The sequence below is a fragment of the Rhamphochromis longiceps genome, linkage group LG13, assembly GCF_057381845.1.
Source record: "Rhamphochromis longiceps isolate RC_006_pf linkage group LG13, R_longiceps_female_GT1.1, whole genome shotgun sequence".
NCBI lineage: Eukaryota > Metazoa > Chordata > Actinopteri > Cichliformes > Cichlidae > Rhamphochromis > Rhamphochromis longiceps.
Window position 1 is genome coordinate 29,474,602 of NC_140569.1, and position 18,794 is coordinate 29,493,395.

Genomic DNA, 18,794 nt, shown 5'->3' on the forward strand with positions numbered 1-18,794 from the left:
TGAACAAATTTTAGATTACACCAGTCAACCAGTTGGAATTGGTGTCCCAAAGAGTAAAACACAATTTTCTGTTGCTGCTAGGTGGTGCTACGAATGATTAATACTGACTGATAATGATTAATACATATTGCCATCAAGATGCATTCAGGGTCCTTATCAAACACGAACAGTTTCGAGCAGATGTCTTGAGACGTTAAACGCATGTACCAAATTTCATACAAGTAGCTCAAACTATGTTTTAACTTCATTAAAATACTAAAGCTGGTTTCTTCTAATTTTTTTAATTAGTTCTCCAGGATTCCTCTTCAAGGACATTTAAAGCTCTTCTTTCAGTGTCAGCTGTCTTTTGTTCTCTGTTGTTTCTCTCGCAAGATGATCCCACGCAGCTTTAATAATGTTGATGTGGGGAAGGACAGTCGATGAATGATAGTGGGTATGTGTTTTCAATTTACTGCATTGCTGGTGTGTTCAGGATTACTGTCAAGCTGACAAATGAAGCCGTTACCAATAACGCGAAATTCCTTGTGTGTCCCATACCACTTGTGTGATTCTGATTCACGCGCCGCTGCAAAAATTCCCACAGTCGTGAAAGCAGCAGAGATGATGCTGCCACAGATCCGTATTACCTCGCTAGCAGGTTGTAAGCTAACTGAATAGAGGCAGCAAAGTGCGAGCAGAAGGTGATGTCCCACCCTTTTTAACACAGGCTGAGCACTCCGTGGTTTTCATCGACTCTTCACAGGCAGGTCTAACTTCCGAACTTTTGCGACATGACGACGCGGTCGGAGAGAGAAAAAGCCCAGAAACTGAATGAGCAGCATCAGGCCATTCTGTCCAAACTGCTGAGAGAAGAGGATAACAAGTACTGTGCTGACTGTGAAGCTAAAGGTAAGCCCGGCAGCCTCTGCGGCTAACCTTGGTGTCACAGGTGTGTGCATGACAAGATGTAACGAGGAGGGCACCTGTCCGTTAAAAGGCACAGCTAGCATCATATGTATCATACAGCTAGCATCATATTGTAAGGTTATTCTGATGGGAGTCACTTGTGTGCAGCAATGCTTGCATCCGACCTTTAGGTTTGATGCTTCATATGAACTGTGTAAACCTGACGAGTCCTCCCCGTTCATATCCATGTTATGAACAATGAGTCATGCTACGCTACTGGTTTCTTAATTACATTTAAGCCAAGTATAAATATTATTGAGCGACAGTTAATTAGAAATACCTGAACAACACACAACTTCCGCTTTGTTTTTTTTTCTTTTAAAGTAAAGTCGTTATCCAGCGCTTTTATTATTTGGTTCTTTCCATAATAATAATAATAATCCTAAGATAAAATAAGAAAAGAAAATATATACAATATACAATAACACATACTCTAATACAAATACTTTAATGCAATTCAGTTGATTTGTAGTGAGAATATATATGTTAGTATTGAGATTCAGCTACAAGCCAAGTTGTGATTTTGCAGTTTCACAAAAGGGGCATCGCTAATAATTTTCTCTATTTTCCCTTTTCAATTTGTATTTCAGTTTTTGAAGTTTAGAAATCCACGCCTGGGCTTTTATTTTGAAGTTGAGTGGTTAATAGTTCCGGTCTTGTGTTGTGTAAGTGTGGCTAACTTGAGGCGGTTTTCGCCCGCAGGTATCGATGTCACGTCCTTGACTGGTTTATTTATGAGCGGAAAACGCGTGTCTCCCGTGTAGACTCCACTGACTTAGAGGTGTCGTTTGCTCGCTGAATGCCGAGGAGAAAAGCACGTGAGCTCAGATACTGCTGCAGCGCACACCTTGCTTCTGGCTAGGCATGCCTTCCTGCGAGGGAAGCCCCCTCTCCAAACTCCATTCAGAAAATTGAAAGCTTAAAATTCCCTGGAGTCGAGTGTAAAATAGAGTGTGATGGAAGAGGTTTCATTAAACCTTAAGAGTCGCTCTTTAATTCGGCATAAACAACAACTGTAATGTATGATGTCAAAATTGCATGCATTTAGTATATATTATTAACAAAAAAACGTATAATTCTCACAGGACAGCATTTCCCATAGGCTTTCACTGTTACCTAAGCACCCTAAGAGAAAGTCCAGCCCATATATGCCAGTCAGTAAATGTCCAAGCATGACATTTCCAGCCTTTTCAGTGGTGATTGAACGGCTCTTGTTGGGGCTTCCTATGACTGAGATTAGATGCCTTTTGCGTCATCATGGTTCTTCTACCATCTGACATTTGTAATCCGTAGTAGCAGACCTCAGTGAGTCTCATTGATCGTGTTGCTGCTCCTTTGTTTCGTCATATCCTCCTCATCCTTCATGTTGAGCTTAATCTATTTCATGATTCTTCAATGGTGATCTCAGTAGTTGGCGTCAGTGCACTATGGAAGGGAAATGTACCTTAACCTTAATTACCTCTGTTTGTGTAAGTGGACTAGTATGCAGTATTATTATTTTCTGTGATCATCCTTCCTCTGTGGAATAAGTTTTGGAAAGGTTTTATTTTGGGAAACCTCTGACCGAGGCATCTCACATCAGACTGGAAACAAACTGTGTAAGTGCTGTAAAACAAACTGTGTAAGTGCTGGTGTTTATTAAAGTGGGCCACAGGGATCCGGTCATGATGCTCTTTCGTAACTCTTGCCAAATTTGACCTTTATACTGGGCTAGAGGTTGGAAAGCAGCCATAATGTTTCTTGTAATGTGGGCCTATATATTATAGAATGTGAGGCCGGAAAACTTCAGTCAGTACTGGTCTCCCAGTTCATGAAGCAAACCAATGTACTGGAGTTTACAACAGAAGTGCTTATCTTACTTGTTTCTAATGCACTTATTCCCCTCCATTCCACCTGCTGAATCTCATTTTAACCCCTGCTTATGGAGGGACCAATATCCAAAACTAATAAACAATTGAAAATGTGACTCAAAAATATGTAAAATGTATTAAGGGGGGGGGGGAAACTTCACACAGTATCTTACCGATTTATGTTTTTGCATCTTTGGTCACGTGGCGGACCTGATTTTACTGCACCTGGCAAAAACAAAATAATAATTAAATAAATAACTGACTAAGAACTAAGACAAAACAAATGAGTCTGTAAAAGGATTTAAAAAGTGTAAAAGTTTTGTGTCTTCTTTATTTATTTATGTATTTATTGATGATTTGAGCAGTTTCAGTCCTCCACAGATTCTGGTCTATTACAGATATGTTTATTGGCTGTATGCTGTTTGATATATGGCCATATGATTTTCTTTCTTTCTTTCTTTTTTCTAAATTGCAGAACAAAATAAACCCTGTGAGTAATGGAGAAATGGTGCCAAAACAGGGTTTGTCCATTTATGGTTCTTCCAACTAAAATAAATAAATTTTTCCTCTTTGTGGGATATTTTTAGCAAGGGAAAGGGATGTGCCTGAATGCACCTGACAAGTAAATAGCAGGGTGTCGAAGTCAGCTGTGAGCTCTCCAGATGGATTACCATTTTTGCAGCTGCTTAGCCTGAGTTCTGCTGTGCAGCCTCTGTGAACCTGGTATAGCAGCATACGAAACAGTCCTCTAGCTGCTGCAGAACAAAATAAGGACTACCGTGACAGTGATTGGACAGTGAAAGCCAGTACAAATAAAGCTGCTGTGGTACCTGGAAGCAATGGAGAATGGCCTTGTTTGCAGTTCTGTGTTGTTTAATGTCAGCTAGTTTGTTTTGCACAGGACTTTTGGTGTTAATGTGTGTTTCCCATGTGAGTTGACTTATTTCGTTGTTCTTGTAAATCCAGCTTAAGCGTTTGTGTGTGTGTGTGTGTGTGTGTGAGAGAGAGAGAGAGAGGGAGACTGGGCTGCTGAATGCAGATTAATGAATTCAGCAGGCATTCATTATTTATAGTGTGGGTGTACTCTAACTTTTTTATTTGTTTTTGTCTGTGTCACTCCTGCAAATCCCTATCCTTAGGTTTCTTAAATGCAAAGTGCTTATAAATCCAGGTCTTTGTTCTGAAATGCAGCGATTCTGTATACAGTGTGCTAAGAGGATGGGGTGAAGGCTTTGTTTTTATATTAAAGTACCTGTTTTATTTTTGCATGTTTAACTGGCAGAATTAATCAGAACATGACAAGTAGACCAGTGTTCCAGTGGGTCACTACTGAGTCCAAAAAAAAAATCTGAAATTAAACCAGTTGAGGCGGTTGGGGCATCTGAGCAGGATGCCACGTTGGTGAGGTGTACTGGACGTGGTCTATCAGGAGGACACGCTGGATACAAATACACTGTATTGCCAGAAGTATTCACTCGCCCATCTAAATCATTGAATTCAGATGTTCCAAACACTTCCATGGACACAGGTGTATAAAATCAAGCGATTGTGAATGACAGCAACTCAACCATGAAGTGCTAGACCACCTTAAACCACAGAGTGGGTTAGCTGATGCTGAGGCACATGTTGCACAGAGCTCTCCAACGTTCTGCAGAGTCAATCGCTACAGACCTCCAGACTTCATGGGGCCTTCAGATTAGCTCAAGAACAGTGTGTAGTGAGCTTCATGGAATGGGTTTCCATGGCTGAGCAGCTGCATCCAAACCTTACATCACCAAGCACAAAGGATCGGATGCAGTGGTGTAAAGCACGTTCCTAAAGTGACCAATTATACTTTACCAACCTGTCTGGGTTTGGTGGTGTCCAGGAGAGTGGTACTTATGGTTGTTGTGCTTAGTCTCTTAGTGTGAGGATCTCTTAATGTTTCAGCACACCAAGACATTTTGGACAACTTCATGCTACCAACTTTGTGGGAACAGTTTTGGGAAGGCTCCTTCCTGTTCCAGCATGGCTGTGCACCAGTACACAAAGCCAGGTCCATAAAGACAAGGATGAGCCAGTTTGGTGTAGAAGAATTTGACTGGCCTGCACAGAGTCCTCATCTCAACCTGACAGAACACCTTAGGGATGAATTTGAGTAGAGACTACAAGCCAGGACTTTTCGTCCAAAATCAGTGTCTGACCTCATGAATGTGCTTGTGGAATGGTAAAAAACTCCCATAAACACACCCTAAAGCTTGTGGAAATTCTTCCAAGAGGCGTTGAAGCTATTATAGCTGCAAAGGGTGGGCTGACATCATATTAAACCCTATGGATTAAGAATGGGATGTCACTCAAATTCATATGTGTATGAAGACAGATGAGCAAATAATTTTGGCAATATAGTGTGTCGCCCAGCTGCCTTTCGACTTGGTCTACTTCCCCTGTGACCCAGACTTGGATAAGAATATAGATGGAAGGATGTATAAATGAGTGAATGGTAGTAGAAAGTTTCTCACGTCCCACATGAAGACACAGTCGGCAACACTACCTAGAAAACTGTCCACTTTCAACAATAACTGATTCAGCCTGCAGTCACTACAGCACAGAACTGGCACCTGACTATAAAACTATATAAAGTCATAACATTTGACTGGTTCCTATTGTGATAAGTCTTTCAGGTTGCTATGTTTAATATAATGCTTAGTAGTAACAGTAAGTGTTGAAACTTTAAATGGCACATAAACTGTAAGTCAACACACATTCCTTATTATAATGAACAAAACCCACACAGACTCATCATGTAGATAAAAACCCAATGTAGTTTATTTGTATGTTTCCCGCATACAAAATAAATGTGGTACACAAAAATCCTGGGGTCCGTCTCTGGTTGTTTCACTCTGCTTTTCTCATTAAGCCACTGACTGCCCTTAAGTGTTCATTAAGCTTCATTATGTATGAGCAGCAGCCCTGCAGGGACATGCATGCAGCTCAACATGTATTACAGAGAAAGGAAATGAGTCATCCTAACATAGAGTGGACCTTACAGCGATAAGCAGTGTTAGTTAGGTTTCTGTAGTCGGTTATTGAGATACATCATCGAGGTAACAGCAAAGTCCTGGATGTGGAGGGTCATGTGAGGCCACAGGTATAAACTCCTGGGCAGTAAATAATGTCTTTTGACTGGATGTCTTTAAAATACTCCTTTCGGTCAACCAACAGTCCAAAACCCCAATTTCTTTGCAATACTTCACATAGAGTCATGCTAGTAACTGAGGCGTTGTTGTTGCATTTTGAGCAAAGAGAGCTGTGGCTTGCTTTTGAATATAAAGCATCATTTCAATGTTGTTTGCTAGTAATTTGCAGTATAATGTAAAAATGTTTTTTCTTTTTAACGATTTATGCTATATGACATTATTTATCTTATTTATGTTACCAATTTTCTGCATTGGTGAGACTTTATAAAGGTTTAAACTGGCTCCTTCTCTCAGTAGTATATAGTGTATTTTACAACATTTGAGGTTGTCATTAGATGAAAAATAAAATAACGCAATCAAAACTGAGAAAAATGTAGTTCTTGTTAAAAATTAAATGTCTGGTACACAGTCTCTCTCTCTCTTTTTTTATTTTTTTTATTTTTTTATTTTTTATTTTTTTTAACCCAAGTCAGCATATGGCTCATTAGTATTAAATCTGTGAAGTGTGACTTTGGGAGAGCTTCCATTTAGTCTTCCAAACTTTGTGGCACAGATGATTCTTTGAGGAGTAAAAACACATTTGGGCTCAGCTGATGAGGAGCCAGGTGAGCTAACACACTATCCTCGTCCCACCTGGTTTCCTGTGGCTGAGTGTGGAGGAGCTGCCCGAGACTTGGCTGGGGATTTAAAACCGAAAAACTTCCGATCATTCAATAGGAAGGGTGTACCATTTATGCAGGCCTCATCTCAGTACGCGCCACGGTAAAATAATACTTTAAAATCTTTTGATAATCCACAGTGGGCTTTTTGTCCGTACAGGACTAATTGAGGTCTGAAAAGCACGGAAGTTGATTTTTAAAGCGACCTTGACTGATTCTATTCACAACAAGTATTATAGTTTTAGCTATTCTTGATAAGAAAACGTGCTAAACAAACAAAACTAGAGTAATGGCTTAAAGCTCTTATTTATTTCCAGCCTTACTGTGACTCAGTTCCACTACTGGTTCATATTCAGACTTGAAATGATCCCAGTGGCCCCAAAACCTGATCTATTGATTTGTGGTTTCCTCTGCAGCCTGTGGCATGTTTTATGTAGGTTATTTAGAAAGTGGCAGCATCCAGTCGGACCCTGTGAGTCATACTGTCACAGCTATTTTTATCCAAACACACTGTGGATAAAAAGCTTTAGAAAGCTGAACATTTAGACACTTGAATGATTCTAGATTCCAAACTGTTTTTAAATTATACTTAGATCTCACACTATCAGTTACCAAGTGCAAAATCAGCCAGCTGCCATTGCAGACTGTAGATGAAAGATGGATGTAGCCTAGGGCTGGGCCATCATTTTGGGCAACAATAGAAAAATGAAATATCGCGATAGAATATGGGTAAAACGCGCATGCGCAGTGCCTTTGTTTTCATACGCACACGTCGGAAAAAGCATGGCAGCGAAAGCAAATCCTTGAATGAAACTGATGAACCAGAAGTGGTTTGTAAAAACGCTGCAACTTCAGTGGTGTGGAACTAGTTTAGCTTTCGTCCGTCAGATACACAACAAAGCACTATTTTTGGTAGAGCATGCTAGCAGGCCGTCGTTATTACTGTGTTTTGTTTTTTTGGTTTTTTTTGGAAAATACGGCGCACTTAAAATCAATCCTTTGATTTTTCTGAAAATCGACAGAGCCACTTATAACCCCGTGTGCCTTATGTATGAATTCTGGTTGTGTTTACTGACCTCGAAACAATTTTATGTACACGGCGCTCGAAAATCTGTCAAATGTTTTAGTACGACTTTGCTAAGCTACGAACCCGGACTGCTTGATGGATTGTCAGAGCATTACGGCTGTCGTAGGCAGGAGCCTGCTAACACATTTGGATGTGAGGCTGAAGTGCCTATAGTTACACAGCTGATCTGTTACCCTGTGGCAACCTCTGGTCGCTAGGAAAAATGGATATTCTGAGCAGTAGTGAAACTTAAGTGTAATGCAGAAACGAAGGCCACCTTCAGAGTAAAAGTTGCACCTCTTATTAAGAAAGCACAGCTTTTACAATGAAGTAAATGTTCTCCATTTCCAGTTTGTGTCATGCTTTTGACAGTTTTGCTACCTCTTAGTAAGTAGTTGGAGAGGATGTGCAGACAAATTAGCACCTTCCATGCAAACTATGGACAACCATGGCTATATGCTAACAACCAAAGACACTGCAAGGAGCTTTTCCTTGAACCGTAAACATCTTTACAACCAGCTTCCTCCAGCAACATTGCAACCACTCACAACAGTTTAGGAAAGTTGTCAGATAGTTAGTAACTGGATCCTTGGACCAAGGCAAGCTCACTTGGTAAGCTGCATTCACAAACTGCATGCATCCACAGACTGAGTTACCAGTTAGCAGTAACAGGATAGTGAAATATTCAACTTGTATAAATACTCATCAGACTTCTTGGATATTTTTACGACACACCAAGCCACAATATTTGTCAGAAAACTCCTGTAAAAATGCCCCAAAATAGCAAAAAATATCACAAAGAGGTCCAGTGCCTCTGATTAGCAGAGAGGGGTCCTAACAGACAGGAGCTGTGTACACCTGTCAGTAAAAGCAGCCATGTTTCTAACTTTTCAACCTCAATAGAATCCAAACAGGGGAGTTATAAAAAACTCACCTCTTATGCAGTTTTTACAGATGGGAAGAGTATAGATAAAAGTCAAAGTGTTTTTGAACCAGGTGGTAACCGTTCAAGTTGAAGGTAAACGAGTGTGGTGGATCAATACATTTTTTTTCTTATGTGTTACGTTTACATGTTCTTCTTGTGCTCTGTTTTCTCACACCACCAGAAAACACACTAGGTTAATGCTCTCCTTCCTGGAACAGGGTTAACTTCCTGGTAATTGACTGGCAAAGTGTTCATAGCAGAAGAATAACCTTTACTTTGGGCCAAAGACAGTCCTCTGAATCAGATTTTAACACATTTAACCTAATAATCTTTTATTTATGGATCCCTCTGAATGAAAGCATGCTTTGGGAAGCACTTTTGTGCTGTGATTTTCTTTGAAAAACTGTTTTTCTCCTCTGTTTTTGTCGCGTTTGTGTTTCTTGATTAAGACCACTGGGATCTCCAGTAATGAGTGAAAATGAGCAGAACAAAAAGACTCGGATGCTAATCTTTCCTATCATTACCTTCACTTTCAGTTTATGTAACAACAGCAGGAACAAAAGGAGGTGTCAGTTCAGCACATATGGGACCATGTGTTGTTCCCAACTGTGACAGCAAAGTGTTTTGATTTTGCTACCAATCTGATTTGTATGTGTGGCCAGCTCGTTTCTATAGCAACTATCTGTAGCAGCTCACTCATTATACCATGGGAAAATGACCAACCCAACTTGATGTTGAAAAATGAAAGATGAAATAATCAAAAGTGCTGCCCGTCACATGAACCTCTGTGGTCATTGTTATCCATGTATCCTGTGTCTCTATGTTAAGTAGCACTGGGGAAAACCATTTCTAGTAGAAACTGACATGGGCGGGAATGAGAATTATTTATATTTAACCTTTAATTTGAACTTTGAGCTAGATCTAAAAAAAGAAAGGAAAAAAACATTACATTTTTGTCTCAGACAGAAATTCCTAATATTTCTTTGTTTGTGAGGAGTTTTTGCTTTTTGCCGGATATAAAAGTCGATTGATTTTTGGCTGCTAATTGTTGAATAGGAAACGTGACATCTGGAAATGCTGACATATGATTATTTGATGGAAAAGGATTGCACTTTTCTGGCACCCTTGCTACTCCTGGCGGCACATTTGTGTTTGTGCAAATATGACTTGCATGTAGTTACTGTTTAAAATATGAAAAATTGGTTTCACTGCATTATTGAAGGATGTAATCAATCATTTAGTGGTGGATCTGAAGATGAAATTGTAAAATGTTTTTTGAGCTTTAATGTTTAATGCAGTGCACTGCAACAGAGCTCCACCCATTCATCAGTGGGCAGATATTAGCAATTTGCTTATCTACTGGTATCAGTATTTGTAACAGTTGATAAATGAAAAACATAATAAGGACAAGGGAGAAACACCCTTCAACCATGTTATGAGTGTTGATGTTGCACAGTTTGTCCAGCAGATGGCACTTTGCAACTTTGCTGTTTGGAGTGCTACAAAAACGAGTGCAATAACTCCAAATAACAAATGTTAGGGAAATCTGTTTATGTTGTGTGTTTCTCAAAGGAAAAAAGATGGCGACTGACATTTTGGAATGTCAGATTTTTAATTCACCAAATATTGATATCTGTCCTAAAAATCTCACATTAGTCGGGCTCTGCTCCACACCAAGAGCAGAGGCAGTGTATTAGAGTTTATTGATGTGGAAAACAAGCTTTCACTCTGTAGCTGATTGACCACTCGGAACGAAGAGCTCCGGTTTCATTCATCAGTTTGTTTTAAGGCTTTGGTGTGATCAGGTGCCATCCTCCATCCTCCGTGCTGCCTGCTGCAGTCAGCGTATGTTGGGTGTGGCAGCCATTCTGTGACCACTGCAGAGCGGTGACTCACCTTAGCCTCTCAGCTGTAATTCCACCCTCAGACCTGCCTGCTGTCTACGCACGCTGCCCTACATCTGTGTGTGTGTGTTGAGACAGTGGTGCACACCTTATTGATTGTATTTCATTTGCCTGTTTGGCCTGGCAGGTCAGTCTATCTACTGCTTAGTGGATTATAGACTATAATTTTAATTTTCTGTTTTAACACAATCCTTTCATCAGTGTAAGCAGAATCTACACACACCACGTGCACACACACACACACACACACACACTGCCTGACTACGCGTCAGTATTATGATTTGTGGCAGGCGGTGCTCTGAGCTGGCACATGCTCTCTTGTGCTGGCGCAGCGGATCTTGGCAAGCGCCCGTGGGGTACTCAGCACTTTGACGACCTGTCCTTGGTACTGCTCCCCTGTCATGCACATCAAATACTATGGCACATACACACACTCACTCAGCTGGGCTCAGAATCTGGTGCCCACACACCTGTACTTGTACACATTTTAAAGGTGTGAAGGGCAGACTAGTTTTGTAGTGTCCTGTCAAGGAGACAGCCTTTGGTAGGCTGCAGCGAGGTGGTACAGCATCACAAAGCAAATGTAAATTTAATCTTAGACACGTGAAGAAGAAAAGTGCAAGTTTGGTGTTATTTTTGTGTCTGTGTGAACAGCTTCAAAGTGAGAAAGGGGGACACAGTGTTACTGCCAGAGGTGGGACCAAGTCATTGTTTTGCAAGTCTCAAGTAAGTCTCAAGTCTTTATCCTCAAGTCTCAAGTAATGTCAGGCAAGTCAGAGTCGAGTCTCAAGTCACTGGTGTAAAAGTCCGAGTCAAGTCACAAGTCTGAAATTTTGAATTTCAAGTCCTTTCGAGTCTTTAAAAAAAAAAAAGAAAAAAGCATGTTGCAGTTATGCTAAATGTAAATATTAGACCATGTAATTTTTAAATCTGTGTTTTTCTCAACACATGACAAAATAGTGAACTTAGAAAATATACACAAATTGTGAAATTGCACCTCTTTAAAATGCAGCTCAATTAAACCTAGCTCCAAGAATAATTTTCACCGACAGTTCTGAGATAAGCTGCATGTTATTCTTGGATGCGGTTGTAGGACCGGCTTTAAAATCGCATGACAAAAATATCATACATATTAAAAAAAACTGCATCACCAACGTAGCCTGGACAACATTTGCTAGTTAGATGAAGTCAGCTATCTCATCGTAGCATATTTATATGCACATTTATAATCATACGGTTCTTGGAGTGAGTGCATACACTCATGAAGTTTAGTAACTTCAGGTCACTGCAACAAGCCCAGGTACAGTTTACCGACGGATGGGTGCAGGGACCATGAAATGCACCGTGTAGAACGAAAGACCATCGTACGTATCATAAGTTTACCAGTCTCACAAATTGTCTTCATAAATACACATTCATTAACCGTTTATTAATATAACCTTTGAGCTCAACGGTAATTAATTAGCAGTGGAAATAATTTCTGGTACCCATCACAGAAATGTAGCAGTGACAATAATACTGTATGCTGTAATCGTACTGGGCAATTAGTGATACAAAAAACTGTTTTATCCTGTGAATAAAAGTATATGTTCTTGTCAATGTACCATAATAACAGAAGCGAAACGCAATATTGTGTCAGGACAATTCACTATTTATGCACAATAAACAAAGGAGCATAACGCGACAATTTCTGTTCAGCGCCAGACTTGCTTGTAACCTATATCACCAATTATGTTAAGAAAAATGACGCATTAACTACAACAGCAGACTGACCTTTGTGTAAATGCTTGGAGCAGACTAACCTGTGAGCTGGAGTGTTCTGGGACGTTATATTTGATCTTTGAATGGCTGCAATCCAGGCCATCCGTCGCGTCTTTGTTACTTCGGAAACATGGCTTGAACAATTTCTCTTCAACGACGTAATCCGATAACAACCGATCTCTTTACCCGTCGGCTTCCCGTGGCTGTCATTCGACCGGCTATTGCAGTTAATAATACAACAGCTTCTTGACATTTTTGTGTTTCTTTTTATCGCTGTGTGACTGATTTCAATTGAAAGCCTGCGTGCGCTAGTACTTCTTGCCACGAGTTCCCAGAATCCTTTGCGGTTTACCCCTGAATGACGTCACATTTTCAATCTCTATATAATATGCATGTTAAATTTTATATTTGGGGTGAAATATCAAGTCTTTTCAAGTAAACCGGTTCAAGTCCAATTCAAGTCCCAGGTCATTGGTGTAAAAGTCCAAGTCAAGTCACAAGTCTTAGAACATTTTTTCAAGTCAAGTCTAAAGTCATAAAATTAATGACTCGAGTCTGACTCGAGTCCAAGTCATGTGACTCGAGTCCACACCTCTGGTTACTGCTGTTTAGGAATCTGCAGATGCTGGCTATAAACCTGTTCCTAAAAACTAAATCGGGTTTGTCTAACTGCTCTTTCTTACAAGCCAGCAAAGTCTTTTGACTAAAACACTAATTTTATTTTGCAAAACCCAGAATTTGTCTGGTGCTTCTCTAGATTAGTTATGTGAGTTACTTTGTGGTGCATTGCGTTTTTGTGTATTTTAATAGATTAGTTCACACAACCAGCAACTCCAGGTATTTGCAGGCCAAAATCTGTGAGGTGGTTTTAAAGTGTGTAAAATCAACAAAGGTAATGCATACCGTCAACTTCCAATTAGAGTTGCTGAATCAGAGTCGTGCTTCACTTTCCCTGAAGCAGAACTTTGTCAGCTTAAACTGCAGACGGAGAGTCGGGGTGGCCCCGGCAAATCTTTCTATTTGTGAGGATTTGCAGCACTGATGGCATGAGCCAGTAGGTTGAAGATTCTCCTGTCAGTGTGATTTCTAAAGTTTGCTGTCTTGAAATGTAAATGTGTAAAAATGTGTGTGCCATTTTTGTACAGAGTCAGAGCTAGGGATCCAATTAACCTTCAGATAGCTGAGCTGTAACTAGATTTTTAGCCAAAAATGAGAATTTTGATGTAATGTAAGACAAATATAACACATGTAGCTAGCAGGGATTGACACTATTGCCTCACAGCAGGAGCGTCCTGGGCCTAACTGTGTGGAGTTTGCTTCCTTCCCCAGTCTAAACGCATGCATGTTGGGTTAATAGGTGGACCCACAGTGACCATAGGTTTGATTGTGAGTGTGAGTGGATGTCTGCCTCTGAATTTGAAAAATGGATTGCTATTTAGTTTGAAAGATATTAATGTAGGCCTCTGTGGGTCACCTGTGCTCCTGGGTGACTGAGGTACAGGAGCAGCAGTGGGAGGTGCGAACGTGTGGCTTTGCACATAATCCTGCATCTTCAGATTTGGTGCTCTGTATTGCACATTAACAGCAGATGTATGTGTGACTGTCCTTATAAAATACGTCCATGTTGCAAAGATTGTTGTCAGTAGTTTTTGATAACATGGAGCTCTGCTGTAACGTCGTACACAGATCTGGCCTGTACTGTCTCTAATGAGAACAACAGGAAATGGGCTCTGCTGTAGTCTCCTACACTACCTTCTGTCACCAGCAGATGGAATACTGTCTTCACTTTATGCTTTTATTCATTAAGTGTATAAAATAAATAGTCATGTATTGCTCAGGACTGTCATTGCTCTCATTTATCCATTTCATGTTGAAAACATAATGAGACCGTCCACATGCCAGACTTGTGGACCTGTTATTGTGTTTGTGTCCCCTGTGTGTACGCCTCTGTCTGTCTCACTCTTTATAACCTGCGATGATGCTTTTTATGGTTTATCCATCTGTCCTGATTTATTGACTGTCTGCACTCTAATGTTCCACCATTAGTTTGAGGACAGGGAATAAGAGCAGATGATGGCTTTTTATTAGATTTTGCTCTTGTTGTTATGAAGAGGAAATACTGTTGGAGGGGAGCTCGGTTCTCCTTGAGGATGCACTCCTTCCTTCTTCCTCTTCACTGCTGACACAGAGTCGCACTAATGGGCCAGCAGGGAGCAGCACAGCCCTTCTTTATTTTCCCCCTCAGCCTCCAGTCTCTTATTCTCCACTCCAATACTGTACTGAAGATTCTGGCAGTCTTTCAATGATTTACTAAGAGGGCATTTTATTAATTAGAAAATGGGGGTTCTTTAAATGAGACTGCTGCTGAATTTCAGCACAAGGATGGTGCGTTTTCTCGCCTCGGGCGCCATTCAGCCTCTGTGCACTAACATTAGCATTTGTTTTTGGTTCCTAGAAAAGAAAAGAGAGCAACTAAAGTAGATCCATGCATCCATACATAATTAAAGGAGCCATGAATATTCTGTAACGATTTGAGCTTTCGAGGTGTTAATAGGGCATTAAGACAAAGGAAAGCAGAGTGAAAGATAAATGAAAAGGTAATTCAAATAAGAAGGAGATACAAGGGTGGTTGTGACTGTGACCAGGCAGATTTCTGCAGGTCAGGTCCACAGAGGCTGCCTCTTTGCAGCCACTAAAGCGTTAAACTACAATTTCCAGTGCTTCCCTAAAGGAAAAGGAGCACTGGATTGATCTCCACGGAATACACCTGTGGCCACCCTGCCTGTCACACACAGCGTTTACGCACACTTGTCACTCGTCGTCCTGACTGTCCTCAGGTTGACAGTTGGGGCTTTAATTTCATGCTCGGCTGACTGCCCACCTCCCCTTGCAGTTGGGAAGTTCCTCTGTCACTCATCAGGGCTCCTCTGCGTTGTGTGTGCATGTGCGTGTCACAGTGGAATATTTGCCTCTGCATCTTTCTGTCTACACATGCTGCTAATAATGTGTTAATCTGTACATATTAGTGTGTGTACTTGCTGGGGTGGCTGTCTGTGATTGCTTGTGTGTAGGTGTATCACTTAGCTTTTATGCATGTGCAGCTGTGTGTGTCTTTTGTGCAGGCGTGTTTTTGTGTCTATTCAGGTCAGCAGTCTACAAATTGTGTGCGCTTGTTTGGGGGAGGGGGTGCAGGAAACTCCTTTTAGCTGTCTATTTTTGTCCAAACTTCAGTGCAAATATAAAGTTTGTCAAGATGAATCTACACGAGACAGGGGAACAGATACTAATGCTGTGGCTCATTCATGTACTGATCACTTCCCAGACATTATATCCATCAGCAGAGGTAAAGATTGGAATTAAAAATAGGACAGCACATTAGTGGTCAGTAGGTTAATGGACACTGACCAGTGTAGAAGGTCGGAGCTCATATATCAGAGTGGCCTTTAGTCTGCAGGGCCGAAGCTCTACTTTTAGATTGCTAAACCAGCCGGTTTTACATTACACCAAAGCATTTTTCTTCTTCCTTTTCCCCCCTTTTTTGAAGCATAGTACCTGTGAGATTGAGCTTTCCCTTTTTTGCAGTTAAACGTGCATAATTGATGTTTTTGCCCACTAGGGGGCAGAGGAGGAGCTTTTGGAGATAAAACTGACACAGGATTTCCAACAGAAACCTTCTTAGCCACACTGGCTTCAACCAGCATAGGAGTGCAGCAAATTCATTTTGCACTCAAATATTACCAAGCTATCATACAGTTGCTGACAAGAGTGACGCACAGCAGGGAGCTTATTTTCTACTTCACCACCAACTTACTTGCTACCCACTGCCTCCTATAATTTAGTGGACCGGTATCATAAAAAATTGCTAAAGCAGTATAAAGTTGTAACTTGCTTGTTTGTAAAACTTGTTTGCCATTATTGGACAACAGGATGATTATAGAAGCTTAATGAGATTCATTAGCTAAGTTAATAGTGGTAGCTTTTGAAGGGGTAAATGGGCAGATTCTGCGCTTTAAACATGAGGCGTGTCTTCTGTTAGCTTCAGATGTCAGAATGCCTCGTTGATGAATGACAGTTTCAGCTTAGAGGCTCATATTTTGCTACTGCTGGTCCAGATTTAATCAGTTTGTGGGCTGCGTTTTCCCTTTTTGTGTTTAAGATCTGTTTGTAAAAATGTTGTAGCCAATTATAGTTCAGATTTAAACTGAGTTAACCTTGCTTTTCAGCTGGGTTGCACACCTGTTGTAGGACTCAGCAGTATGTTTGACACCAACAACCTTGTATTGTACATTTTAACTAGGTTAAGACAGACTCCATGTGGGTCCTTTTTCAACTCGCACAAAAGACTGAATTTCTAGGATACATTTAGATAAAGCAGTAAACCTGATAAGATATGCACAACTAGGCAAAGCCCCAATTTAAATAAAGTTGGTCAGCAGTCAGATTTTGCTGCTGCTCTGGAGCATATTGTTAAAGAAAGACTGGCAAATTATAAAAGAGGAAAAAAACATGGTAACATCCCAAGTTTTGTGCATGAATCTTGAAAAAAGACCTGCTATACAGATGAGAAAGTCAACTTGGTGTTATACTTAATAAGCCAAACATTATAAACACTGATAATCTGTGAATTATCCCTTAGTCATATCTAGGGCTGCCACGATTAGTCGACTAGTCACGATTACGTCGACTATTAAAATCGTCGACGACTGATTTAATAGTCGACGCGTCGTTTGAAGCTTTGTAAGATCCCAAAAGCCGCAGGAATGAGTAGCAGGATTTAAGAGTGTAATAACGGACTGAAACAGAAGATGGCAGCACTGCATGTACAAGGATGCCAGCTGCTGTTAAACCCCGAAGAAGAAGAAGCTGTGTCCCAGAATTCATAGCGCAGCCCAGCTCAGTTTTCAACAATGGCGGCAGCTAGTTAGTTTTAATATTACTCTTATTATTCTTTCTGGGTCACAAAATAAACGTTTAACATATTTTCAGGCGAGAATGTAGCTGTGTAAACCTCAAATATCTGCTCAGTTTATCAAGACACCACATATTTTCAAAAGCGCTCCGACATTTTCGGAGACGTCTGTTACCCACCAGCTCGATAGCTAGCCGGGGTTCAAGGCTCACTAGAGCCCGTGAGAACACCGGACTCCCGGGAAATCGTTTTCAAATCCACTGCCGTCTTTCGCTACTAAGGTTAAACATGATATATAAGTCACTTAGATAACTTACAAATGTTATTGTTTGGCCTTTTTTTGGTATTTTATTTGTTCCTGAGTAAATCGGTTTGGCTGAGATTAAAGTTATAGTTTTTACACAGCTGAATAAACGTCAAGCAGACAACTGAGCATAAGATGCTCGAGAATATACTCCGGTGTCCTGTTATATTTTAGATAGCAAGAAGTTTATTAAACTTCACCGAAACAATCTGCAAATTTCATTAAAATTTAATAAACTATCATCTTGTCTTTATTTTTAGTTAGCACCTTAAACACTTAAAGCTGTAAGCTAATGATAGTTATATAAGAGCAGATGCTGCTGGTGCAATAAGCTGTACATTTTACAATGGATGCATGATCTGATTAGTTGACTAATCGCAAAAATAATCGGTGACTAGTCGACTATCAAAATAATCGTTTGTGGCAGCCCTAGTCATATCTCCTGTCAAGGTATAGGTTATATTTAGCGCTGTATACACTGAAAGAGACACGAGATCATGTAGTACTGGGAGGAAAAAAAGTGTGGGTTGTCCAGAGTTAATTGAAGTTGCCACTAATAGGAGCAGAGGATACAGTTGATTGACAAATGACAAGGTGGTAAATGCAGAGTTACCTAGGTAACCGCAGCTGTCCACTAATAAACAGCTGTCGTCTACAAAGTGATGAATAATGAGTGAAACACTTCATATATGGACGTGACTTTAGACAAACAATCAGACAGTCAGTTGTGTGAAATGAAAGTCGAAGGGGTAAAGATGTGAAAGAGTGAGAAGTCTCAGAGACGCAGAGACTCCTGCTCACAAGTCAGAGCATCAAGAAACATCAGTGCAAGCCACTCGTCATTGCATGGATGAATGTTATTGGCTTCTAGAAGTAGTGCAACACAGTTAAGCATTCGGGGTATAATTTGTATGAGTTTTACTTTTTGACTAAGCACAACCAGACTCTAAAGCTCTGTGGATTTTCAATTTAGAAATACTCACTTTTCAATTTAGAAGTCCTTCCTCTTCACTCCGAATTCCTTCTGTGAAGAAAGCCTGAGTGTATCTGGATGCTTTGCACTGCACTGAAAATTCATTTCCAGCCTCTTCAAGCACTGTGTTTTCTGTTGTGTGTAATTAGACCTCAGGTGAGGCTGTCGCACATTTTGTACTGGAATATTTTTGAGAGAGGTTATCTGAGAGCAGACCAAAGTGAAGTCCAATAGATACTGATAGATATCCAGCAGCTAGAGCCCAGCTTACAATAGCTGAGCTGCTTGATTTGGGCTTAACACTCAGTCATCCCTGCTTTAA

General features: G+C 40.5%; 1 protein-coding gene across 4 annotated transcripts in view; it reads left to right on the forward strand.

Annotated features, from left to right (window-relative positions):
• The first annotated feature begins 601 nt into the window (after positions 1-601).
• LOC146656081 (stromal membrane-associated protein 1-like) overlaps positions 602-18,794 on the forward strand; it is a 159,122-nt gene continuing 140,929 nt past the window's right edge. For all 4 annotated transcript variants that reach the window (XM_085428971.1, XM_085428974.1, XM_085428976.1 and 1 more), the window contains exon 1: positions 602-888. In XM_085428971.1, coding sequence (XP_085285097.1) covers positions 771-888 — 118 coding nt within the window. In that variant the 5' untranslated portion in view covers positions 602-770. The remainder of the gene's footprint in view (positions 889-18,794) is intronic.